The sequence below is a fragment of the Miniopterus schreibersii genome, assembly GCF_964146895.1.
Source record: "Miniopterus schreibersii genome assembly, chromosome: 15".
Taxonomy (NCBI): Eukaryota; Metazoa; Chordata; class Mammalia; order Chiroptera; family Miniopteridae; genus Miniopterus; species Miniopterus schreibersii.
The window spans coordinates 32067239-32091501 of NC_138115.1; the positions used below are offsets into that span (position 1 = coordinate 32067239).

Here is a 24263-nt window from a genome sequence, read left to right on the forward strand (position 1 = left end):
AAAGAAAATAATTTCATTTAAATTCAATTAAAAAGATGTTCCACCACAAATACCCCAATGTAATTTTCAGTAAGATAAAATGAATCAATAACCTATAAACAGCTCAGTCCAATAACTAAAATTATTTTAGTTTTCAGTGTTTGTTTTTTCATTATCATCACCATCCTGCTACTTTTTGTTGGTCAGCATTATATGCTTGGCACCATGCTGGACATTTTACACATAGGATCCCTTTTAATGCTCACAACAATACTATATGGTATTTGTAATTGTCTCCATTTTACAGATGGGATAACTGAGGCTCAGAGATTTTTTTAAAAATTTATCTTTATTGTTGAAAGGATTACAGACGTCCCCCTCCCTCCCACATTGATCCTCTCCATCCCGCATCACCTGCCCCCCGCAGGCCTTCTCCACACTATTGTCTGTGTCCATGGGTTATGCATATATGCATATAAGTTTTTTGATTAATCTCTCCTCACCCACTCCCCCACCCCCGCCTTCCCCCAGGCTCAAAGATTTTTAAGCAACTCATCGCAGAACACATAGCAGGAAGGTGGTAAAGACTGGGATGAATTCAAAATCTGATTAAGACCAAGATTAAGTTCTTAACTACTATACGATTCTTGTCCACAGCATACATAATCTTTGAATTCTAATTTTTTCTCACTTAACATTATATCACATAAATTTTCCATGTTTGCTACAGTCTTTATATATATATATATATAAAATATATTTTTATTGATTTCAGAGAGAGGAAGGGAGAGGGAGAGATAGAAACATCAATGATGAGAGAGAAACATCGATTGGCTCCCTCCTGAACGCCCCGACTGGGGATCGAGCCTGCAACACTGGCATGTGCCCTGACCTGGAATTGAACCTCCATCTCCTGGTTTATAGGTGGACCCTCAGCCACTGGGCCACACAGGATGGGCTGCTACAGGGTCCTTTCAATTCAACACTGTGGGACTTTGGCCTTGACCCTCCACTAGGATGCACTGCCCTCTAGTGGAATTATGTTTATTAAGAGCTTACTCCTCCCCAGCCCCAGGATGAAAAGCAGTTTTCTATTTCATGACTATTGTTACTATAGTCTCTTAATTATGATAAATATTAAGAGGTCTTTTTTCCTGTCTCCTTTAATGTAGAGAGATATAGTTATTTCCAATTTTGGGGTATGTGTGTATGTGAAAAAACAAAGTGAACCCCAGATGAGTTCAGAAATGCACTCCAAGGAATGAGATAAGAATTCATTGTTCTTGGTGTTGAAATCAACATGGCTGCTTTGTTCTCTGAAGTAACAGGATATTTCAAGCACTTTCCTTCAAATTACATTTAAAGGCTCGAGGATATGTCAAATCATGTTAGGACCAGCACTGAAAGACAAAGTAGACTCTCCTGGGATCCATAAGGGACTTGGAAATATATTTAAAACACGGCAAATTCAAACAGATCAGGATTTGTTTTCCCCTGAGCTCACATTAATTCCTCAGTTTTAAGTATTTTCCTAATAAACCTCTTTCACTTTGATATTGTTAAAAAGCACCGTAGTATTAAAATGTGTAATTGGATAGCCTTGGTTTAATTAGGAAGAACTTTGGTTAATACTGGATTATTTTGGAGAAAGCAAATCGTTGTTTTTTTTTTAAGTGAATTAGGCCATTATTTCTGCTATTGTTCATCAAAAAAGAAGCCCTGAGGAAAATTGCTGATGCTATCACATGAAAAAGAGCTGACTGGTGAGTTGTAATTGCTTTGTGTGTAGCCAGTGGGGCATACTGTGGAGAGGAGGGGAAACCTGCCAGTTTCATCTTCATTAGCGAGCTGGCGCCTCAACATTAGGTGGCTTTTTATGCCTAGAGAATGACCAATATGATAAAGGAGGAGCCGCAAAAACAGGCTAACATGGCATGTATAATATTTAATAAGACAAGAGTTGTTCATGGGTCCTTAAGGGAACTGCATCTCTTCACGACCTACATTAAAATTGTTAATTTCCTCTAAGCTTAGATTTCAGGATAGGGGAGAAAGTGTTTAAAACCAACAAAAACCCCCGCAATTTTTAAGACAGATATTCTTCCAAGTAATACACAAAGAAATTACCCACACAAAGGATATAAAAGTCCATGACAAAAATGCCCTCTAAGTGTAGAGCTATAAGATATATAAAAATCATGGAATATACATTTAATAAACTCACCGTGTTCACTGAGAAGGTTTTTTTCTTTTTTGAGATATAGTTGACAGGCAACATCGTGTAGTTTACAGTGTGCAGCATGTTGATTTGACACATACATACTGCGAAACAGTTACCTCCACCCTGTTGGCCGACACCACACCTCATCACCTCAACGTAAGTGTCATTTCTTTTTGTGGCGACAACATTTAAGATCTACTGTTAGCAACTTTTAAGTACATAATACAGTATTGTTAACTATAATCTCCATGCTGTACTGTACATTAGATCCCCCAAACTTATTCATCTTATAACCAAAAGTTTTTACCCCTTGACCCAAATCTTTTCTCCACCTCCAGGCTTCTCTACCACTCCACTCTCTCTCTCTCTTTTTTAATGAGTTCAGCTTTTTTAGATTCCGCATAGATGTGATATCACACAGTATTTGTCTTTCTCTGTCTGACTTAGTTCACTTAGCTCAATGACCGCAAGGTCCATCCGTATTGTCACAAATGGCAGGATTTCCTTTTTTCTCAAAGCTGAATAGTATTTCATTGTGTATATGTACCGCGTCTTCTTTAGCAGTTCATTTGTTGATGGACACTTAGGTTGTTTCCCTATCTTGGCTATTGTGAATAATGCTATAATGAATATTGCAATGCAGGGATCTCTTTGAGATCCTGACTTCATTCCCTTTGAATATATACCCCAGAAGTGAGATTGCTGGATCAAATGGTAGTTCTCTCTCTCTCTTTTTTTTTTTTCTTTCTATGAGGACCCAATTTACATTACTATCAACAAGGGTCACATTTTCTCCACCTCCTCACTAACACTGTCATCTCTTATCTTTTTAACGAATGCTTGCTTTTGGAAGCTATCCGTCATGTCATGAGGAAGCCCAGGTCACGTGGAAAGGCTATGTGTGCTTATTGCAACTGACAGCTCCAGCTAGGCCTCTCCACCACAGCCAGTACCAACCTCCAGACATGTAAATAAAAGAGCCTTTAGGTGATTTTAACCCCCAGCTTTCAAGTCTTCACCTGAGGTCCCAGACATTGTAGAGCAGAGACAAACTGTCCCTGTCTGAATTCCAGACCCACAGAAATCATAAGAGATAGTAAATTTAAAAAATGTTAAGCCACTATGCTTTGAGGTAATTTCTTAAATAGCAATAGGTAACTAAAAATGTATATTAAATCAGATCCCTCCCCCAAAATATATCATATATAAATAAATAATAAAGAGAGTCTAATGTTACTTGATTAGGATTAAAACTAGCCTATCATACTGATGTAACCTTGTCCTTTCCCACAATGCACAGACATTCCCAAAAGAAAGGAATTTCAATCTTCCTGAGTTCCTTTAAAAACAATCAAAACCAACCCTACATATCCCATAACTACCAGATTCTTCCTTATTCTACCATCCTTATTACTCGTTCACAAAAACATCGTATTGATTTATGTTATAGCAAATACTGTCAAACTGAATCAATTAACATTTCAGGGGAATTTTCATTCCTACAGGCAAACCACATTCAGCTGCTGGAAACACATGAAGTAAAGGCCATGGGTTTTGTTTTATTTTTCAAGCCACATGGGCATACCCACCTGCTACAAACAAGAGACCTGTAAAGGTCAGACTATAATATAAAAGTCATCTCCAGTATAATTGCAAACTCTGAACAGTGATATCCCCTGGAATTAAGTGACTTTAAAGTTCTAGAGCATAATACATTAGTTAACTTTTTATAATATTTTATCAGTTAAGAAAGATTTTTGGTTTCAAGTAACAGAAAATTCGACCAATAGTGGCTTAAATAAATGCTTATTTTTCCAATGTAACAAGAAATTTGGAGAGTGAGGCTGTTGGCATTGGTTCAGAGGCTTGACCATTGTCAGGCCAGCATTTCTGTGATTCTCTTTACCTTTTCCTTATGCCTCTTGAATTGTGATCACATTATGGGTACTGTAGCTCCGGACATTGCATCTGTGATTAAGGCTGGAAGGTTAAAGGGAAAAAGGTGGTGCTAGCATATTTCTCCTGTATCTCATTGGGAAAAACATCCCAAATGTGTGTGTGTGTGTGTGTGTGTGTGTGTGTGTGTGTATCAACAGATGAATAGATAAAGATGTGGTATATATACACAATGGAATATTATTCAACGTTAAAAAGAAGGAAGTCCTGCCATTTGTGATAACATGGATGGGCTTCGAGGGCACTGTGCTAAGTGAACTAAGTTAGACAGAGAAAGGCAAATACTGTATAATGTCACTTATATGTGGAATCTAAAAAAGTATTTGGTTTTCATAACCTCTATAGTAGAGGCAGACAAGGGAGAAGTTGGTTGGAACGAGCTGTTGAATGAATTCACAGTGTCTGAAATTACTATAAAAAATAACAATTTATCATGGGATTCATGATCTTGGCCTTAATGGTCATAAACCAAGGTCACACCTGTTGATCCAATAAGTGTTTATTAAATGCCTACCATATGTCAGATGCTGTACTAGGTGCTGAAGATACCTTGGTGAGTAAGAATTACACAACCATGCCTTGGCCGGGTGGTTCAGTTGGTTGGATTGTCATCCTGTATACCAAAAAGCTTCTGGTTTGCTGTCTGGTCAGGGCCTGTCCTGAAGGCAACCGATCCATTTCTCTCTCACATGGATGTTTCTTTCTCTAAAACTAAAACAACAACAACAACAACAAAACATATCCTCAGGTGAGGATTAAAAAAAAAAAAAAGAATTATACAATCACTGACTTTATGTAATTTATAGTCTGGTGGGAAAACAGACATTAAGCAAATAGTTACCTTCCCCACCCAGGCCCAAATCAAATTATTTCTATGATAGTAAGTGTAAGGAAGAAAAGGGTCAGGGTTCATGAGATTATATATTGGGAGTGGGGAGGCTACAGGAAAGACATCCCTGAAATTTTGGCACTTAATCTAGGACTTGAAAGATGAGCAGGTCTGGCTACATAAAGAGTAAGGGAAAGAGCATTCTGAGTAGTGGAAAGAGTAAATGTGAAGGGCTAGTGGTGGGGAAAAGTTTGATAGGTTAAGACAAAGGCCAGTGTGTGGGGCCTGAGAGTGACAATGAGTGATTCCAGTTACAGTGGGGGAGGTGGGCAGGGTCAAATCATGTAAGGTCTTGTAGGTCAGGCTAAGGATTTTTAACTTTAGCCTAAAAATAAGAGGAAAAATCTGGAAAGATGTAAGCATAAGTGTCCTATGATTATAGTTGTATTTTTAAAAAGACTATTCTAGTCGTAGCCATTTTACAATGATTAAAATAGTGCTGACAGATAAATTAAATTGCAGCTCAGTGAACAGAAGAGAAAATCCAGCATGGGGCCCAAATATATATAGGACATTTGAATATGGTAAATATGATATTTCAAATAGGTGTGTGTGTTGGGGGAGGGGGATGGATTACTTGTTAACAATTTTTGATACCTGAGTATCCCTCTAGAGAAAAAATAAAGTTGTATCCATACTTTAGAAATTTAAGGACATAAAATGATTCATAAAAGACCCAGAAGAAATTATAGGAGAAGTATAAGAAAATATAGGGGTTGTGGAACGCCTTTTCTGAATAGGTTTCAAAATCTAGACATCTTAACAATGGTGGTGACTTAGCCTAGGCCCTGGAGAGAGAGCAGTGGATAACTTCAAGGCATATTTTGGAGGTAGAATCAGCAGGAGCAGGTGATTACTGAGTGGGGGCAGGTGGAAAAAGGAGAGAGTAGAAAGATATCAAAGATGACTTAATGACTTCCACATTTGTAATTTGGGGAATCCAGTGGGTAGTAGTGCTGCCTACAGAGATGGGGGAAAAGGGAGGAGGGGATGTTGTTGCAGGGATGATTTTTTAAAAATTCAGCTTCAAATTAAAACATTTTGTGCTTTAAAGGACACCAATAAGAAAGTCAAAAGACAACACAGAGAAAAATCTATTTGCAAGTCTGATAAAGGACTTGTATCTAGAATATATAAAGAATTCTTAAAATTCAATAATAAAAAGACAAATAACCCGATTAAGAAATAGGCAAAAGATTTGAATAGACATTTCTCCAAAGAAGATATATGAATAGCCAATAGGCACATGAAAAGATATTCAACATCATTAGTTATTAAGGAATGCAAATAAAAACTACAATGAGCTACTACTTCATACCCACTAGAATAGCTATAATCAAAAGGATAGATAATAAGTGACAGTGAGGATGTGGAGAAATTGGAATCCTCATATATTGCTGGTAGGAATGTAAAATGGTGCAGCAGTTGGAAAAACAGTTTGGCAGTTTTTCAGTACGTTAAGCATAGAGTTACCGTAGGACGCCACAGATCCACTCCCAGGTGTTTACCGAAGAGAAATGAAAACGTGCGGCCTCACAAAGCCTTATACACAAATGTGTATAGCAGCATTATTCGTAATAACCAAAAAGTAGAAACAACCCAAACGACCATCAACGGGTGAATCAATAATAAATTTGGAATATTTGTACAATAGAATACTTGGCAATAAAAAGAAATGTACTGATACAGGCTACAACAGAGGTAATCCTCAAAAATGTGAAGTGCAAGAAATCAGTCACAAAGACCACATATTGGAGAGAGAGAGAGAAGAGAGAAGGAGAGAGCACATCTTGTATACCATATGTATGAAATATCTGGAATTGGCAAGTCTGTAGAAACATAAAGTAGATTGGTGATCGCCTGGGGCTGGGGCGGGTAGGAGGAATGGGGAGAGTGGGGAATGACTGCTAATAGTTACAGAGCTTCATTTTGAGGAGTCTCGAAATGTTCCAAAAGTAGATTATAGGGATGATCGAACAACTCTGTAAATACATACATATATATGTATACACATAATTGATTTGTGTATTTTAAACAGGTGAACTGTTTAATAGTATGTTAATTATATTAACTTTCCTAAATAAGCCTGTGAATTCTCTTAAAGAACTATATTTTTGTGTACTTGGGGAGAAGAGGCGTCTCAACACGTTCTGGCGGCCTCAGAAGCCCCAGAGGTTAGGGGAAGATGCAGAAGAGCAGGACTGGGACTAGATGTAGTCAAATCATTTTCCTTCCTCCCTCTGCGAAGGAGGCTCGAGACCACGCCCCTTTCCGGTCTCCTAGCAACCGCCGCCCCCGAGGCGCTCTTCCTTCGGCCCCACTGCTTCGTAACTTCCGCTCCGCGGCAGGAAGTGAAGTCACAGCCGGCGGCTTTCCCGGGAGTTCGGCGTTTGTTGTGAGCGCTGCAGCCGGAGAAGTGCTGGCCTGGAACGGGCGGCCGGCCTGGCTCTCCCGAGTGGCGCCTTCCCGCCCGGCGGTGAGCACCGCGAGGAGCGTAGCGGGCCTCGAGGGTCCGGAAGCGCGCGCGAGAGGAAGGCGAGGCCCGAAAACGCGTGGCCCTGAGGGCAGAGCAGGGGGCTGGCGGGGGCAGCTCCAGGGTGTCTGCACTCGCCTCAGCCCGGCTGCTGCGGCCCCGCGAGCTTCCCCGGTTCTCCCCCGCGGACGAGTGCGGTTTCTGGAGACGGGGACTCTTCTGCGTCCCTCCACCAACGTCCCACCTCTTGTCTTTGAAGGAAGACTTCCTCGTAGAGAAGACTCACCTGGCTGCGGACTCCCTTCCCCGCCCAGACCCCGAAGTGTTCCACTATGACCTTAGTGTGAGCTAATGACCGACTTGTGACACTTTTCGGAGTCCTAGGGTAAATGTTTATATGTGCGCTTGGCCGTGTGTATATGTCTTTTATTTCCTGCAAAATCTGAGCTAGGAGAAGACCCTGGGTTCTGTTCGGCAATTGTGTATTTCGGTTTACTTTTTTTCTTTCAACATGTTTGCCAGGGTTTGTCCCCTTTGCTGGTTGCAAACCAGACAACTTTGTGCCTTCTATTAGCTGGGTGGGGAGGCGCACTGGAATTAGTCTGGAAAGGCCCAGAAGATACTGATTTGTCGGATCTTGGCCTGACCTTTGAGTTCAGTGATCTATGTGTATTAGGCGGTCCTTAGTCAGTTTTAAGTTTTTAATGTGTTTGTGTCTTATGTCCAAGTCTACAAGTTGTTCTTGGATAATGACTATATTATATAGTACTGTTATGACCCTCATAGCCCCAAGCACCATACTGAATCATATAGTAAAGGCTTGGTAATTTTAAAAGTCAGAAAATACACATTTTAACACCTTCAACTTAATAATGAGGGGCCTATTTAAATACTGTTCAGCTCCTGGAAAGGACAACATAAAGTAACAAGATCTTTTTAGATAAATGTGTCTGAAATTTAGAGGCTTCTGGAAGGGTAGGTACAATGATCTCAGTGGAAGAGAAATGGTGCATCTGTTTTTTAGGAAGAGACTAAATAAATACGGTGTTTCATTGCTTGTTTCTTTTCTTTTCCCTTTTGCTTCTTATTTTAATAGGTGTTGTATCCTAACTTACCCTGAGGCTCTTGCTGCCAGTATGGGAAATCAGCTCGCTGGCATTGCTCCTTCACAGATCCTTTCTGTGGAGAGTTATTTCTCAGACATCCATGACTTTGAATATGATAAGAGCCTGGGGAGTACTCGTTTTTTTAAAGTTGCTCGAGCAAAGCACCGAGAAGGCCTGGTGGTTGTGAAGGTCTTTGCAATTCAGGATCCCACGTTGCCTTTAACCAGCTATAAACAGGAGCTGGAGGAACTGAAAATCAGGCTTCATTCTGCACAAAACTGTCTACCTTTCCAAAAAGCAGCAGAAAAAGCATCTGAGAAAGCAGCCATGCTCTTCAGGCAGTATGTGCGAGACAATCTCTATGATCGCATCAGTACCCGTCCATTCTTAAACAACATTGAAAAGCGTTGGATCGCTTTCCAGATTCTGACAGCTGTGGACCAAGCACACAAATCTGGCGTCCGTCATGGGGACATCAAGACTGAGAATGTAATGGTCACCAGTTGGAACTGGGTCCTTCTAACTGATTTTGCCAGTTTTAAACCCACTTATCTTCCAGAAGATAACCCAGCAGATTTCAACTATTTCTTTGACACTTCACGGAGGAGAACTTGTTATATTGCTCCGGAACGTTTTGTTGATGGTGGATTGTTTGCCACTGAGTTAGAATATATGAGAGATCCTTCAACTCCACTTGTAGACTTAAATAGCAATCAGAGAACAAGAGGAGAGTTGAAGCGAGCAATGGACATCTTTTCAGCAGGTATTTGAGTTGGTTAAATTTGCTAAGGGGGGATATGCATATAATTTAACTAGAAAATAGAAACATAGCTTTAAAATTTTTTTCCATATGTTGAAAAATTAATTTGTCTTCATACATTATGTTAGATATATGCAGTGTTCTTTCATTGGACATGTTTATATGTCTAGAAAATGCAAGAGCAGCTCATTCAAACATTCAAGAAATATTTGAATTCTTTCTTCTGTGTCAGGCACTGTCTTAAAGCATTAGAGACATTGTTGAGTAATTATGTCCCTTTTTTCAAGGTGCTTGTACTTGAATGGGGAGATAGATATGATTGAAAAAGGACATTTAGTGTAATGTGGCTTGCTATCGTGGTAATAAGCATTGGGTGCTGTTTTAGGAACACGTAGGTACTTAAATTAGTCTCCATGGTGGTAATGGGTAGAGAGGCAGGATCAAAAAGGGCCTCTATTGGAAGGATGACATTTAAACTAAGACCTGAAAGATGATTGGGAGCTAGCTATGGTAAGGGGAGTTTGTTTCAGGCAGAGGGTGTTGCTTATACAAAGACTTGAGGACTAGAGCATGATGCACTGATTAATTAGGGCACTTTTAAGTGGTGTAGTATATCTGGAACACAGAGTGTGAGGTAAGCAAGGCCCAGATCAGAAAGGGTCTTGTATGTCCATGCTAGGTTTGAGAGACATTGTCAGATATGTGTTTTAGATAAAACACTGACTGGCATGGAAAGTGGATTGCAGGGGAGCTACAGTGGAGATGGGAAAACCAGTTAGTGGTAAACTACCACAGTTCAGATAACATGAGCCTGACTGGCCTAAAGTTGTGACAAAGGCAACAGAGGTACATTTGACCCTTGAACAACTGAGGGGTTAGGGGTGCAAATCCCCAGCACAGTCGAAAATCCACATATAACTTTTGAATCGCCCAAAACGTAACTAATAGCCTACTGTTGACCGATAACAATAGGTAGTCGATTAATACACCTTTTGTATGTAACATGTGTTATATACTATGTTCTTAACAGTAAAGTAAGCTAGAGAAAGAAAATGTTAAGAAAATCATAAGATTCACCTGTGAGGTTTTTTTTTATTGTAGCAAATCTTCAAAAATTTTTTTCATTATATTTATTGAAAAAAATTAGTGTGTTAAGTGGGCTTGGGCAGTTCAAACTTGTGTTGTTAAAGGATCAGCTGAAATGCTTGAGATAATTAGTAGGTAGAATTGTTCTGACTTGGTGATTGATTGGAGCATGAAGTCAAGAGCATCCCCACCCCCTACACCTTCCCTATACCTGCCCTGCCCCTTGGGAAACTTGGTGCTTGGTGATTTTGGTCACTGAGATAAGGAGGCATAAAGGAACAAGTAGGGGTGGGGAGATGGTGAGGACTGTATTAGATAATGTTGAGTTGAATGTGTTCGGGGGATGTTCAGGAGAAGATGTTCATCAGGCAGTTGGTTATAAAAGTTTGATGCATAGAGATTTGGGATGGAGATGGAGATTAGGTAGTTATCAGGAAACATAGGTAGTATGTTATAAAAATTTTTTTCTTCCTTATGAGATCTTTAAAAATCTACTCTCTTAGCAACTTTAAGTTATACAATACAGTATTTTTAACTAGTCACCATGCTGTATATTACATCCCCAGGACTTAGCTATATTATACCTGGAAGTTTATTACAGTTTTAAAATTTCAGGGGTTGATGAAAATTTATATATTTTTTGTGTGTGTGCACATTACAGTTTTGTAAATTTCAATAAAATTCTTACTCAGCATTTGTTTTTTCAGACTAAAAAGCCCTACATTGTTTTGGCTGAAGATAGGCCCTTTCGTTCCTTTGAAAGAGGTGGGTGGGATCTGTCCACTCCCATGGCTCCTAAGATTAGATTTAGGCTCTTTGGGGTTTTTGTTTGTTTGTTTGTTTTTCTCTTTGGGTTTTGAATGTTACTTTTTCCCGTCTTAATGCTTGTCCATGGTTTTGGTGCTTGTTTGGGAGAAATGTATATGTTCTCAGTGTCTGGCCATACATATGGATGGGCAGAGCATTTTTGCTGGAGATCTTCCATTCATTTTCTTGATAAATATTTGAGTGTCTGCTACGTGTGAGACACTGTGTTGTGTAGATGTTGGGAATACAGCTGTGAACAAAGATGACAAGAGTTTTTGCCTTCCTGGAGCTTGCATTCTAGTGGGGAAGAGCTAGACTAAACAAGTCATTAAGTAAGAAAGTTAATTATGGTTAGTGATAAATGCTATGACAAGGTTGTTATGAAGCCTCTTCCAGAAGTTAACATTTGAGTGGAGATGTCAGTGATAGGGACTCATTGATGATAGGGACAACTTGAACAAATTGTTCCATAGGGAAATATCACCCAATAACCCCTCTTCCAGAATAATGTTCTAAAGTTGCAAGGAAAAAACATCCTGTACTTATCTCTGTATTAGCTTTCTAAGGCTGCCATAACAAAATACCCCAGACTGGATGGCTTACACAGAAATTTATTTCCCCCATTCCTGGAGAAGGGAAATCTAAGATCAAGGTGCCAACCGGGTTGATTTCTCCTGAGGCTACTTTCCTTGGCTGCAGATGACTACCTTCTTTTTGTGTCCTGTGGTCTTTTTCCTGGTGTCCCTTCTTATAAGGACACCAGTCTTAATGGATTAGAGCCCATTGTTATAACCATAACTACTTCTTAATTGATTAGGGTCCCACCCTTATACCCTTAATTACCTCTTTAAAGGTAAGCTACTGGCTGCAACAGGAATATGGGATGGGGGAGAGGTCATGCCACAATTTAGTTCATAACCACCTCTCTTTAATTGTAAATAGTCTTATGTAGCTATGTTTCTTTCAGACTTTTTTGGGAAATAATTTCAAACTTGTAAACTTTAAAAACTTGCAAACTTGCAAAAAGAAAACTAGTACATGGAACACCTATATAGTTTTTACCCAGATTCACCTGTTAATATTTTACTCTGATTACTTTATCATTGTACCTTTTCTCTCCACTCCTGCCCCCACTCCCCTCCCACCCTCCCACTCCTCATGATTTTTTCCTGAGGAAGTTACTTCTAAATACTTAAGTATGTATTTCCTAAGGTTAGGGATAGCCTCTTATATAATATTTATGTAGTTTTATGGTATGGTTATCAGCTATAGCAAATTTAACATTGATAAATTTAATTTACACTTTTTATTCTAATTTTGTATTTGACCCAATAATGACCCTTATAGCATGTTTCCTGCTTCAGGACAGAACTCAGCCTATGGTCAGGAATTGTGTTTAGTTGTCATGTCTCTTTAGCCTCCTTTAATCTGTAACATTTCCACAGCCTTTGTCATTGTGACATTGGCATTTCATGAAGAATACTTCTCCCCTTCAATTTTTAAAAATTATTTTGATACTTTTTAAATGATGGCGTCAAAGGAAGTTGTAAAAATTGTGAACTCTTTCCCCAGCTTCCTTCAGTGGTCTTACATGACTAGTACAGTATCAAAATCAGGACTCGACGTTGGTGCATTACTGTTAACTATAGACCTTACTCAGTTTTCACCAGTTTTTACGTGTACTGTGTATGTGAGCTACACCTCCCCTTGTTTTTTATAGGATGTTCATTTTGAATTTGTGTGCTGTTTCCTTGAGATTAGATTCAGGTTATTCATTCTCTGTAGGAATAGTATGTAGGTGATAGTGTGTCTTTACAGTATCACTTCTGCAGGCAGATGGAGTCTGATGGGGAAGATCTTTCCCAATTTCTCCCCTTTATAGTTAATTTTTAAATCCCTTGCAGCAAATAAGCAACCCACGGGAGGAAACTTTAAGACCATGCAAATATCCTGCCAGTTATCACAATTTCCTCCTTGATTTGGCATACACTGATGATTCTTTATTATGATGGTTTTTAAATGATTTTCTAATTCCAGCACTTTCTCCACATTTACCAGTAGGCCTTCAGCATTCTATTATGCTCAGGTGTCCTTCTTATTATGCTCAGGTGTCCTTCTTTCTCCTCATTTATTTTATTATTGGTATGGACTCGTAGATTCAGTTTGCTAATACTTTTTTTGGAGGAATTTAAAAATCTCTGTTGCCTGGCTGGTGTGGCTAAATGGTTGAGCATCTACCTATGATCCAGGAGATTGCTGTTCCATTCCCCGTCAGGGCACATGCCTGGGTTGCGGGCTCGATCCCAAGAAGGGGGCATCCAGGAGGCAGCCGATCAATGACTCTCTCTCATCATCGATGTTTTTCTCTCTCTCTCCCTCTCCCTTTCACTCTCTGAAATTAATAAAAACATATTTTAAAAAATAATAAAAATATATATTCATCAGGAATATTGGTCTGTAGTTTTCTTATGATGTCTTTATTTGGTTTGGTATAGGGATGGTATTGGTGTCAGAATGAACTGGGAGGTGTTCCCTCCTTTTCTATTTTTTTCGGAGAATTTGTGAAGGGTGAGTGTTAAGTCCTTCAAAGTTTGATGGAATTCACCTGTTAAGCCATCTTGGTTTAGCCTTTTCTTTGTGGGAGATTTTTATACCAATTCAGTCTCTTATAATGCTCATTCAAATTTTCTATTTCTTTTTAAGGCAGCTTTGGGAATCTATTTCTAGGAATCTGGCCATTTCATTTAGATTATCTAATTTGTTGCATATAGTTGTCCAAAATACTGTTATAATTCTTTTAATTTCTGTGTGGTTGGTAATAATGTCCCTTTTCCACCTCAATCTTTGTTAGTCCGTCCCTTCCTTCTGTTTACTTTGGTTAGAGTTTACTCTTTTCTTGTGTCTTATGGTGAAGGTTAGGTGATTGTTCTGAGTTTCTCCTTTTTTAACAGAAGTGTTTATAGTCATACATTTCCTCTAAACACTGCTTTAGTTGCCTCTCATGTGTTTGTACGTTGTGTTTTTGTTGTCATCCATCTCAAAGTATTTGGTAATTTCCCTTTAATCTGTTGGTTATTTAGGAGTATGATTAATTCCTATATATTTGAATTTTTCATATTTTTTCTGTTAACAGATTTCTTCTCATTTTATAATCATGTTTGTTCACTAGTTTATTTTGTGCCTCCCTTCCTATAATGAAAGCTTTTTGAGGGCAGGGTTTTTATCTGTTTCATGCATTACGAGAGCCTAATGTGTAGTAGACACCTAATACTTTTTTGTTTAATGATGAATAAATGAATTGTCAGCTATGATTTTTCAGTAATCCCTTATGAACTTAATTTATAAATCTATACATTTCTATAATTTCTTTAAAAAAACTGTATTTCTTGTGGCTTTTAATCTATCTGTACATATGGTATGTATATGCTATATGCACACATTCATTTTAAATTATAGAACTAGGAAGTAACTTTATTTGACTTAAGTTTTTTTTAAGAGGAGAAAAATAGAATGGACCTTTTTGACTTTATTCTTTTAGAAACTGATGATTAGGCAGTAGACATTTTCCCTAACTTGATTGATTGTAGTTATTATATTGTATTAAAATTTTTAATTCAGCTTACTTGGCTTCACATTTTGAGTTTTATGAATTCTCTGAATTCTTGATCTGTATTAATGATATCTTGCATTTCATTTTTGATGGAATTATATCTGCTATTTTTCAGGTTGTGTGATAGCTGAGCTTTTTACAGAAGGTGTACCATTATTTGATCTCTCTCAACTTTTGGCTTATAGAAATGGACAATTTTTTCCTGAACAAGTGCTAAATAAAATTGAAGATCGCAGTATCAGAGATTTGGTAACTATACTACAAATATTTGCCCTAAAGAATATAATAGAATTGTGTTCTTACTTTTGCTTTAGTCCACTCTCTAAAATGTTATAAATTTGGAACAAAGCATTAAAGCCCTATAGACTAATACAAACACCTTACTGTTTTTACTTTGTTAGGGGGAAATGTACAATTTTTTCCCCCCTTCCCCAGACACAGAGCTCATTTGACTTAATATTTTTTATATACGCACACACGCACACACACACCTTCCCATTATAATCTTTAGCTCTGCTTTGGATAGATTTAGGAGGTAAGGAGATGCCTGGGAGTTGGAGAAGTTTCCAGGATAGAGCTTGCCAATAAGATATGAAGAAGACATATTTAAAGTGGAGGAGGCTGGAAACATCAACTTGAATATAATGCAGCAGTATAAGGCCGTTTCGTATTGAAGCTACTAGTTTTGTATACCTCCTTTGACCCTGAGGGTAGTTCTGGAAGGGAAGATATGGAATCACAAATTAGTATAGTAGAACAGATATGAGGAATTCTGTGGAAGATCATATCAGCCATATATCCACATTACTGTGTGAGGGGATCTTTTTAAAGTCAGTTAGTATAGGAACTGATGCTTACCATGATGATGACTAAGTCACGGAAAGGGTATGGTATATTTAAAATATCCTTTAGTAAGGTAGGGAAGTGTATATTTAATTTCTCTTACAAATGGCAAATGTTAAAAAATATGCTTCAGAGGAAGCCAGTTTAGCTCATGTTCAATGAATAGTGCACTGGATTAGGAGTTGGTATGCTTGGCTGTTAAGTCTTTGGGTATGGCACTCATTCATCATGTTACGTTGGCATGAATTTGGGCCTACATTTTCTTAACTATGAAAGGAGTGAATTGACTAATCTTTAATGCTTAATCTAAATGTAAAAGTATTTCTGTTAAGTCACTTTTCCTTATTTATAGTATATTTGATTCCTCCATGTTCAATGCGAGGCTCTTATTTAGAATTAAACAGAAAGCTCAAATAACTAGATGTACGTTTATGATATTTTGAGTATTTAAATGACTCATACACTGTAAGGGTCTAGGAAAGATTAAACTATACTCTGTATTTTGAAAAAGCTATTTTCTTATGATGCTGGAAAGCATGAGATAAATTCAAGTTGGGTATGTCATTTCTAGTGTTTGCAGGATTTAACATCTCTTTCACACTACCTGAAAAGTTTAATTCACTGATTCGATTTTTGAACACATCCTAGAGCTACACTTAAACCATGTATTTCCTTGGGCTTTGTGAAAATAAGTCTCTAAACCAGACCTCTGATACATAAATGGATTTTAGGGGATCTGTGATTCTTTTCAGAATTGTGTAATTTTGTATGCAAAATTGTGTGTATACATTTTTCTCTGGAGAAAATCCCATTGCTTTCCTCAGATTCTCAGTGGCATGTCCTGCTCAAAAAAGTTTAAGAATCCTTGAGTTGTGGGCAGCAGTATATTGCTCCTCTGTCTGAATTAATGGGGAATGTCGAACAGGGTACACCTCCTCTTTTATGTGTCTGGGCCATCTGTACTACATTAGTATGTAATTCCTTGTTGCTTTTTAGGACAATAGTAGAGTCACTAGTTAGTTAGGTTCTGAAAGTAATTTGAATGGTAAAGATTGAGAAGAGTCAGAATTACCTTAATCAAAAATCCTTTAGATTATGGTTAAGATGCCCTTGTAGCTTTCCTCTGATTTAATTTGCTGTTCTCAAATCTGTTTTTTACTCTCTTTCTCCCTTTGGTATAGGTAACTCAGATGATTCACTGTGAACCAGATAAACGGTTAGAGGCAGAAGATTACTTAAAGCAGCAGCGTGGCAATGCTTTTCCTGAAATATTTTACACTTTTCTTCAGCCCTACATGGCCCAGTTTGCCAAGGAAACATTTCTTTCTGCAGATGAGCGTATTCTGGTTATACGGAAGGATTTGGGCAACATTATTAACAACCTCTGTGGACATGACCTGCCGGAAAAAGCTGATGGAGAGCCTAAGGAAAATGGGCTGGTTATCTTGGTGTCTGTTATAACCTCCTGTCTACAGACCCTTAAATACTGTGATTCCAAACTTGCTGCTTTGGAACTTATTCTCCATTTGGCCCCACGATTAAGTGTAGAAATTCTTTTGGACCGCATTACTCCATATCTTTTGCATTTCAGCAATGACTCTGTTCCTAGAGTGAGGGCTGAAGCCTTGAGGACGTTGACCAAAGTTCTAGCTCTTGTCAAAGAGGTTCCTCGCAATGATATCAATATCTATCCGGAATATATCCTGCCGGGCATAGCCCACTTAGCCCAAGATGATGCTACGATTGTCAGACTAGCCTATGCTGGTAAGATTATTGTCCAAGTTATAGCCACTCGTATTTTTGAAGTTAGCAACTATTACACCTCTTATTTCTCTGGCAATTTCGAGAATGAACTTTGGCTCTTGAACTATTTGTGTACATTTTAATATTTATAGCTAATCTGTACCTGGGACTTAGCTTTTGTGTGTATTCTCGTTACACACAAAATGATCAGAATTAATTAGTAAAAAGTAAATAATTCAGAATCTTATGCTTTTACTGGAAGTATTACATTTAGTTTGAAGTAAGACTAATGTTTACAAGTATGTGCTTCTGAGGTAGTGTCTTTAGGCCTTTTAAAGTTTCTCTGAACAAATAAGCTTTTTTGAATATAAATTTTAGGATATTCAACAACAATTTATTGTTGAAAAAGATTTATTTTGCTGGGTAATTTGGTGTTGAAAGAACCTAGCTATTAACTTACTGAATGTTAAGGTCCTTTCAGTTACTGTAGTGCTTAGGATGTGTGGCTTCTCTGCGATAATAAGGCGGGTGTGTTAGAGAACACACCTGCATGTTTTACTTGTAATTCTCATAAAATCAAGTGATACAGATTCATGTTTTTAGCTTGCAAAATTAATTCTGAATGCTTAGTTCTGCATGGAAATGTCATTGAAACATTTACATAATTCTATAATTTATTTCTAAAATTTAATCTAATGGAAATCAGGGATTCTTTTTTAAAGTACATAATGTGTGGTGATGATATTGTCACTTTTTTGTTAACCCTTGCTTAGTTTATTCTTCTCACCTGAGGATATGTTTATTAATTTTTAGAGAGAGGGAAGGAGGGAGGGAGAGAGAGAGAAACAGCAATAGGTTGCCTCCTGTACATGCCCCTAACCGGAGATTAAACCTGAAACCTAGATATGTGTCCTGATCGGGAACCCAAAATATTTTGGTGTACCCGATAGCGCTTCAGCCAACAGAGCCATCTGGCCAGGGTGGCTATCATGTGAAAAATGGTCTTTGGATTCTGGCCTTATCTCTTAGGCAGATCCACAAAGTGATAGGTGGTTGTTGGGTTTCTTTTTCACATGTATATTTTAATTTTTATCCATCTGCCTGTTTACTTATGTATGGTTTCTGGTTTCCATAAGCTTCAGGCCTAGAAAATCCAGGATTTTTTAAAGATAGATCTGAGTTTATAATTTGTAACAAAGCATACTTATAATTCACTTGGTAAATATAAATAATTTAGCCAGATAATATTAAAGTTTTTAGGTTTTAAAAACAAGCTGTATCTTTAGGATTTTGTGACCTGCTTTTGGCCCATGTTATCTTAGACTGTTCTTAATTGTGTTAAATAGGTAAGGTTCTGATGCGTAGGTGCCATATTAATATGTTAACATTCAATTACTAATAGTCATAGTTTAAGAATAACTACTATTTGTTGAAAAACCTGCTATGTGTCAGGGTATCTACTGTTCAAGGTTGTTGCAAGGGTTAGCTGTAAGAGATCCATAGATTCTAAGATAAATTCTAGATTTTAAGATTTTAAGATCTATATATCTTTCACAACTACCTTTTGCAAGAACCTTGAGCAGTGACTGTTATATTACCTTCATTTTACCAATGAGGAAATTGGGAGTGAGAGAGTCAAAAAAATATGACTCAAATGTATCTGGTTTAATTCTTTCTCAGTTCTCAGAGTTACTGGTCTAGACTTTGATTTTGAAGAACCCTGCTTTTCTTTGGTCTTTTGGGTCTTTATGATAAGAGTCCACTGACCCAGGGTCAGTAACCGGTACCTTGCAGTGTCCCTTCATCATGGCTTGGTGCACAAAAAAGCTGCCTTTTTTAATAGAGCCAGAAATCTTCTTGAACTTGTATGGTTAAGTATAATTAAACCACACATGTAAGCAATTATTAAAGTTTAAAATCAATTTGTAAATTTCTTTTACTTTATTCTTTTTTAACTCAGATGTTGGTATAGATTTGTACCTTGTGTAAACTTTCAAGTACATTGTGGTTTATAAACTTAAATGGGGAAATAAGCATAGATCTACTTAGACTTTGGAGTTTCAGAAAAATAAGAGACTTTTACTAATAAAGATATGTTCATTAAAGTGGGAATATTTATCTAGAATTTTGACTTATCAGAGGATGGCCCAAAATTTCCCCATCTTTAAGGTGAGCAGGCATTGCAGGGTATTAACATCTTGCTTACGTAAAGGTAAAGTTTTGTTTTATTCAGAACAACGTTGAACCTAGAGAGGTGAAGGGAATCACTGCATTTGGTAGACTGAAAAATCTCAAATATTGTGAGATGCATCTCAATTTCAGAGATGTAAAAAGTAAAGAAAAAGTGAGTCTCAGAATCAATAAAGTAGTTAAACTTTTTGTTCAGTGCTACTTACTGCTAAGGAGGAACAGAGTACAGCCTTTGGGTAAGAAGCACAGAAGTAGTCGAGAAAGGTAGAGATAGGAATAAATAAAACTGGAAGGAAGAAGGTATAAACAATAGAGTAGATATAATTAATAGCACATGTGACAGGAGAACTCAGAAGTAGATACTTTCACAGAGGTGAGGAGTATCAGATAGTCTTACTAGATTATCAGAAAGAGAAAGGAGAAAATGTAGACAACTCTAGAGGTATGACAAACACTCTCACACTTTGGGTCCTTAAGAACTTCAGAGTATCACTTGTAAAGCAATCCAACAATGGTTGATTCAATTTGGAAATGGCTGTTTGAAGTAGATGTGACTCATTTATGTGTGAAGAAACTGAGGCTCAGATTGGCTAAGCAGTCAGCTAGTAAATGGCAGGGTAGAGATTTGAGCCAAGGTCTGTGTGATTCCAAAGCCCAGCTTGATCTGTTATTTTCATGTGAACGTTTTAGTCTAATGTCAAGATACTATTTAAAGGGTAAGACTCTGTAGAATGATTAAGTTTTTTTCCCTTCAATAGGTTTGAGTGATATATTTTGGGTTATTTTTGTCTTTTTAAAAGATGCTTATGTTTCACTGTTAAAACTGGTAGTTTGGGCCCGGCGTGGCTCAGTGGTTGAGCATCGACCTAGGATCCAGGAGATTGGGGTTCCATTCCTGGTCAGGACACATGCCTGGGCTACCGGCTCGATCCCCAGTCGGGGTTGTGCAGGAGGCAGCCCATCAATGACTCTCTCATCATTGATGTCTCTCTCTCTCTCCCCCCCCTTCCTCTCTCTGAAATCAAAAGAGATGTATTAAAAAAAACCCACACAGAAAAAACTGGTAGTTTGGAGATAGTTGTAGATTATGAAATTAGTTACTAAAATATGTTTTAGTTAAGTGCTAAATTTGAAAGTTCTACTTTTCCTCCTTAGTTTAATGATTTTTATGTATAAAGAGTTAGTGAGGAGAAGTTATAAGCATTACAGAGATTTACGAAGATAATTGTAATTTTTCTTCCTTTTATAGAAAACATAGCTCTGCTGGCAGAAACCGCTTTGAGATTCCTGGAATTAGTACAGTTAAAAAATCTCAATATGGAAAATGACCCGAATAGTGAAGAAATAGGTGAAGTTACACACCCCAATGGAAATTATGACACAGGTAGTATGATTTTCTGTTCTAGATTTCCTATTACTTAGAATGAATTGCTAATGTGAACTTGCAACAAGTTATCATTTCTAATTTTCATGTAAGGTGAAAGAATGCCAGATGTATGGATAGGCAGGGTCTCTAGTTTCTGGTCGTTCTCTCTGTTCTCAAATACTTATCTCACCAGAAAATGATCAGCTTGTTGCCACAGATCCTAAGCTCAGTTGTTTTTTAGCCAGAATTGATTTGTGTCAACAGTAAAGCTAGCTGAATTATATCAGTCTGATAAAAGAAAAAAACCATTGGAAACATCGTAGCTAAAGAATCTAAATCTTTTCTCATGTGAGTATATTCTGTGTATCCTCAGTCATAAACTTGTTTATTTTATACTATGTGTGATTTACATATTAAAACCCACACATTATACTGTAAAGGGACATATATGATGATAAACTCTTTGAGGTCAGTGTTCCTGTCTTAAGTTTCTTTACATCTGTATAACACTTAACAGGCTTGTAGTTAATGTTTATTGAGTTAGAGATTTAGAAGTAAAATAATATGCTTAGGTCTGTTATAAAATGTTCCTGGTTGAGAAGAACTAGAGAAGTGTAGTTTTCAGATTTTTATGCTATAGACAACTGCAATGGCTCTGTTACTTGTTGAAGTGGCATCATTTTTAGACAGCATAATTCTCTGGCGTTGAAGACAGTGAAATAATTTTGAATTTACAGAAGGATATATCAGAAAGGAAATCTTCACTTTTTCCATGGAATCACTTAGATAATAATACTGTTCAGCGTTCTATAACCATGTAATTGGGCCTTTTTATATAATGAATTTAGGTGTAAACTTTTGGGGAGTTAACCTAAAAGTTTTTCTTAATATGAACATCATAATTTTGCATATCAGACTTCCATTTCTCTTGACAGTGGCTGCACCAAGAGTGGCCTCTGCCCTCATTCATTTAGCCAACAGATAATTGTTAAAGATAGCTCTGCATCAGGCAGTTTTGTGCTGCTCTAAGCACTAGGGATATAGCGGTGCATAAGACAGAAAAGATCCCTGCTCTTGCATTTACATTTTAGTAAGGGAAAGACAGACAACTAAGTAAATGAAAGGGGAGGGTCGACAGGAGGTAAGGTCAGAGAAGGTGGAATACTGGAAAAACTTAGTGATTATAGACTTTCTCTGGTGACTTCTATAATCATTCCATTTCTCTGGGGAGTAAGAAAGAAGATTGGGTCTATATGTATGGGGGAAAAATTGATCCTATCTTTACACTTATTTATTTATTTATTTAGAGCTCCAAGCCTTACATGAAATGGTCCAGCAGAAAGTTGTCACTTTGCTAAGTGACCCTGAAAATATCGTGAAACAAACCTTAATGGAAAATGGAATAACACGGCTGTGTGTATTTTTTGGACGTCAGAAAGCCAATGATGTTTTATTGTCCCATATGATTACTTTCCTGAATGATAAGAATGATTGGCATCTGCGTGGAGCCTTTTTTGATAGTATAGTTGGTATGTTTTCTTTTTTTAAAATTTCTCTTTAAGATTTTGAATTATCTTCTCAAAAAATACATGCAATCTGAAAGGTGACAATACTACCAAATTTTATTAATAATGAAATGAATTCTTAGTATTTCTGTCTCTTCATGCTGCTTTTGGATGATAAGAGTATCTTAGTTGATCAAGGGATTGGTTAATTAAACTATGACACATCTCTATCAAGGAATACCATGTGGTCATTAAAACCTGTTTTAAAAGAATATTAAATGACCTGGGAAAGTATTGTGAAATATTAAAGTGACTGAAATAGATTGTAGGTCTGCTTAAAGTATGATTCCAGTTGTATAAAGGTAACAACGGTAAATCATATGTATTTATACAAAAGGCTGGAGAATATATATACTAAAGTGTGAATAAGGGTTATATGTGGGACTGGGATTGAGGTGATTGTTTTCTTTATATTTTCCATATTTGTCAAGTTTTTTTATAGTAAATATACAGAACTTTTACAATCAGAAAATAATAGTAAAAGTGTAATTATGATTGAAAATTAATTAGAAAATTTAGATTTAGTCAGTTATGAAATATATGCTAAAGCCATGTTATGATTACCTACTAATTCTCTTTATGTCATTTCAGACATGATTGTAACACCTTATCTGTTTAACTCAAAAGGTTTAAAGACTCTTTCACACTTTGGAAAGCTTTGCTGGTATTTAAACTTTCTTATGTAGTAGCAGAAAGCTGTAGGGTTTAAATTTTGTTGCCCAATAATCTGGGAAAGTAACTGCTGAAATATTTGCTGTTGGATATATTTTCTAAAAAGTAAAAAAAAGGGAGAGGAACTCATATGGCAACAGTATTAATGTTTCTGCAAATGCTATCATATAGTGTTTTGGAGAAAAGGGTCCTTCCTACTTTTGAAAAGCTTTGATATTGCCTGCTGCTCTTGCTTTGTTGAAGATTGTGCCTCCTCTTTTCAGACATCTTTAGTTTGTTTTTGCATTAGTTTATTGATTCATCTCAGTTTTGCATCTCAGAATCCAGCGCAGTTTCTGAACACAGTAATACTTTGCTTCTCACATCTTTGTCTTTTTTGCTGTCTTTTTTTCCTTTTTTTAACAAATATATTTTTCTTGATTTCAGAGAGAGGAAAAGGAGGAGAGAGAGAGAAACATCAGTGGTGAGAGTCATTGATGGGCTGCCTCCTGCACACCCCCTGCTGGGGATCAAACCTACAACCTGGGCATGTGCCCTGACTGGGAATCAAACCACCGTCTCCTGGATCATAGGTCAATGCTCAGCTGCTGAGCCATGCCTGCTGGGCTCTCTTCTTTTTTTCAAATAATTTATTTTTATTCCTTTCCTTGAGAAAAGGTGGTTCTTAGAACTTTCTCCATTTATTGGGCAATTCATGTGTGTTTATATTTTTTCATTTAAAAATAATTTTGATTTTTTTTGTTTCTACATGCTTGCTGTAAAAAACTTGGAAAATTGAGAAACCAAGAAGAAAAGCAAATATCTAATCCTATAACCCATGTACAACCTTTATGGATGTTTTGGTGTTTTTTTCCTGTAGGTTCTTCCCTCTTTCCGTCCCATCTATTCCATTTTGTCATATATGCTTAGAGGTACTATTGTGTACCAGTTAAGAGTAGGCATTCCAGAGCCAGATTGTGGGTTTAAGTTTTGGCTTTTTCATTTGCTAGCTGTGGTT

The 24263-nt window shown here is 37.3% G+C and overlaps 1 protein-coding gene across 1 annotated transcript in view; it reads left to right on the forward strand.

The window, feature by feature from the left end:
• Window positions 1–7400: 7400 nt before the first annotated feature.
• The window catches only part of PIK3R4 (phosphoinositide-3-kinase regulatory subunit 4), a 50713-nt gene continuing 33850 nt past the window's right edge, over window positions 7401–24263 (forward strand). The window contains exons 1-7 of the mRNA XM_081159338.1: window positions 7401–7521; window positions 7778–7903; window positions 8615–9387; window positions 15003–15136; window positions 16912–17494; window positions 20913–21047; window positions 22337–22558. Coding sequence (XP_081015464.1) covers window positions 8655–9387; window positions 15003–15136; window positions 16912–17494; window positions 20913–21047; window positions 22337–22558 — 1807 coding nt within the window. The 5' untranslated portion in view covers window positions 7401–7521; window positions 7778–7903; window positions 8615–8654. The remainder of the gene's footprint in view (window positions 7522–7777; window positions 7904–8614; window positions 9388–15002; window positions 15137–16911; window positions 17495–20912; window positions 21048–22336; window positions 22559–24263) is intronic.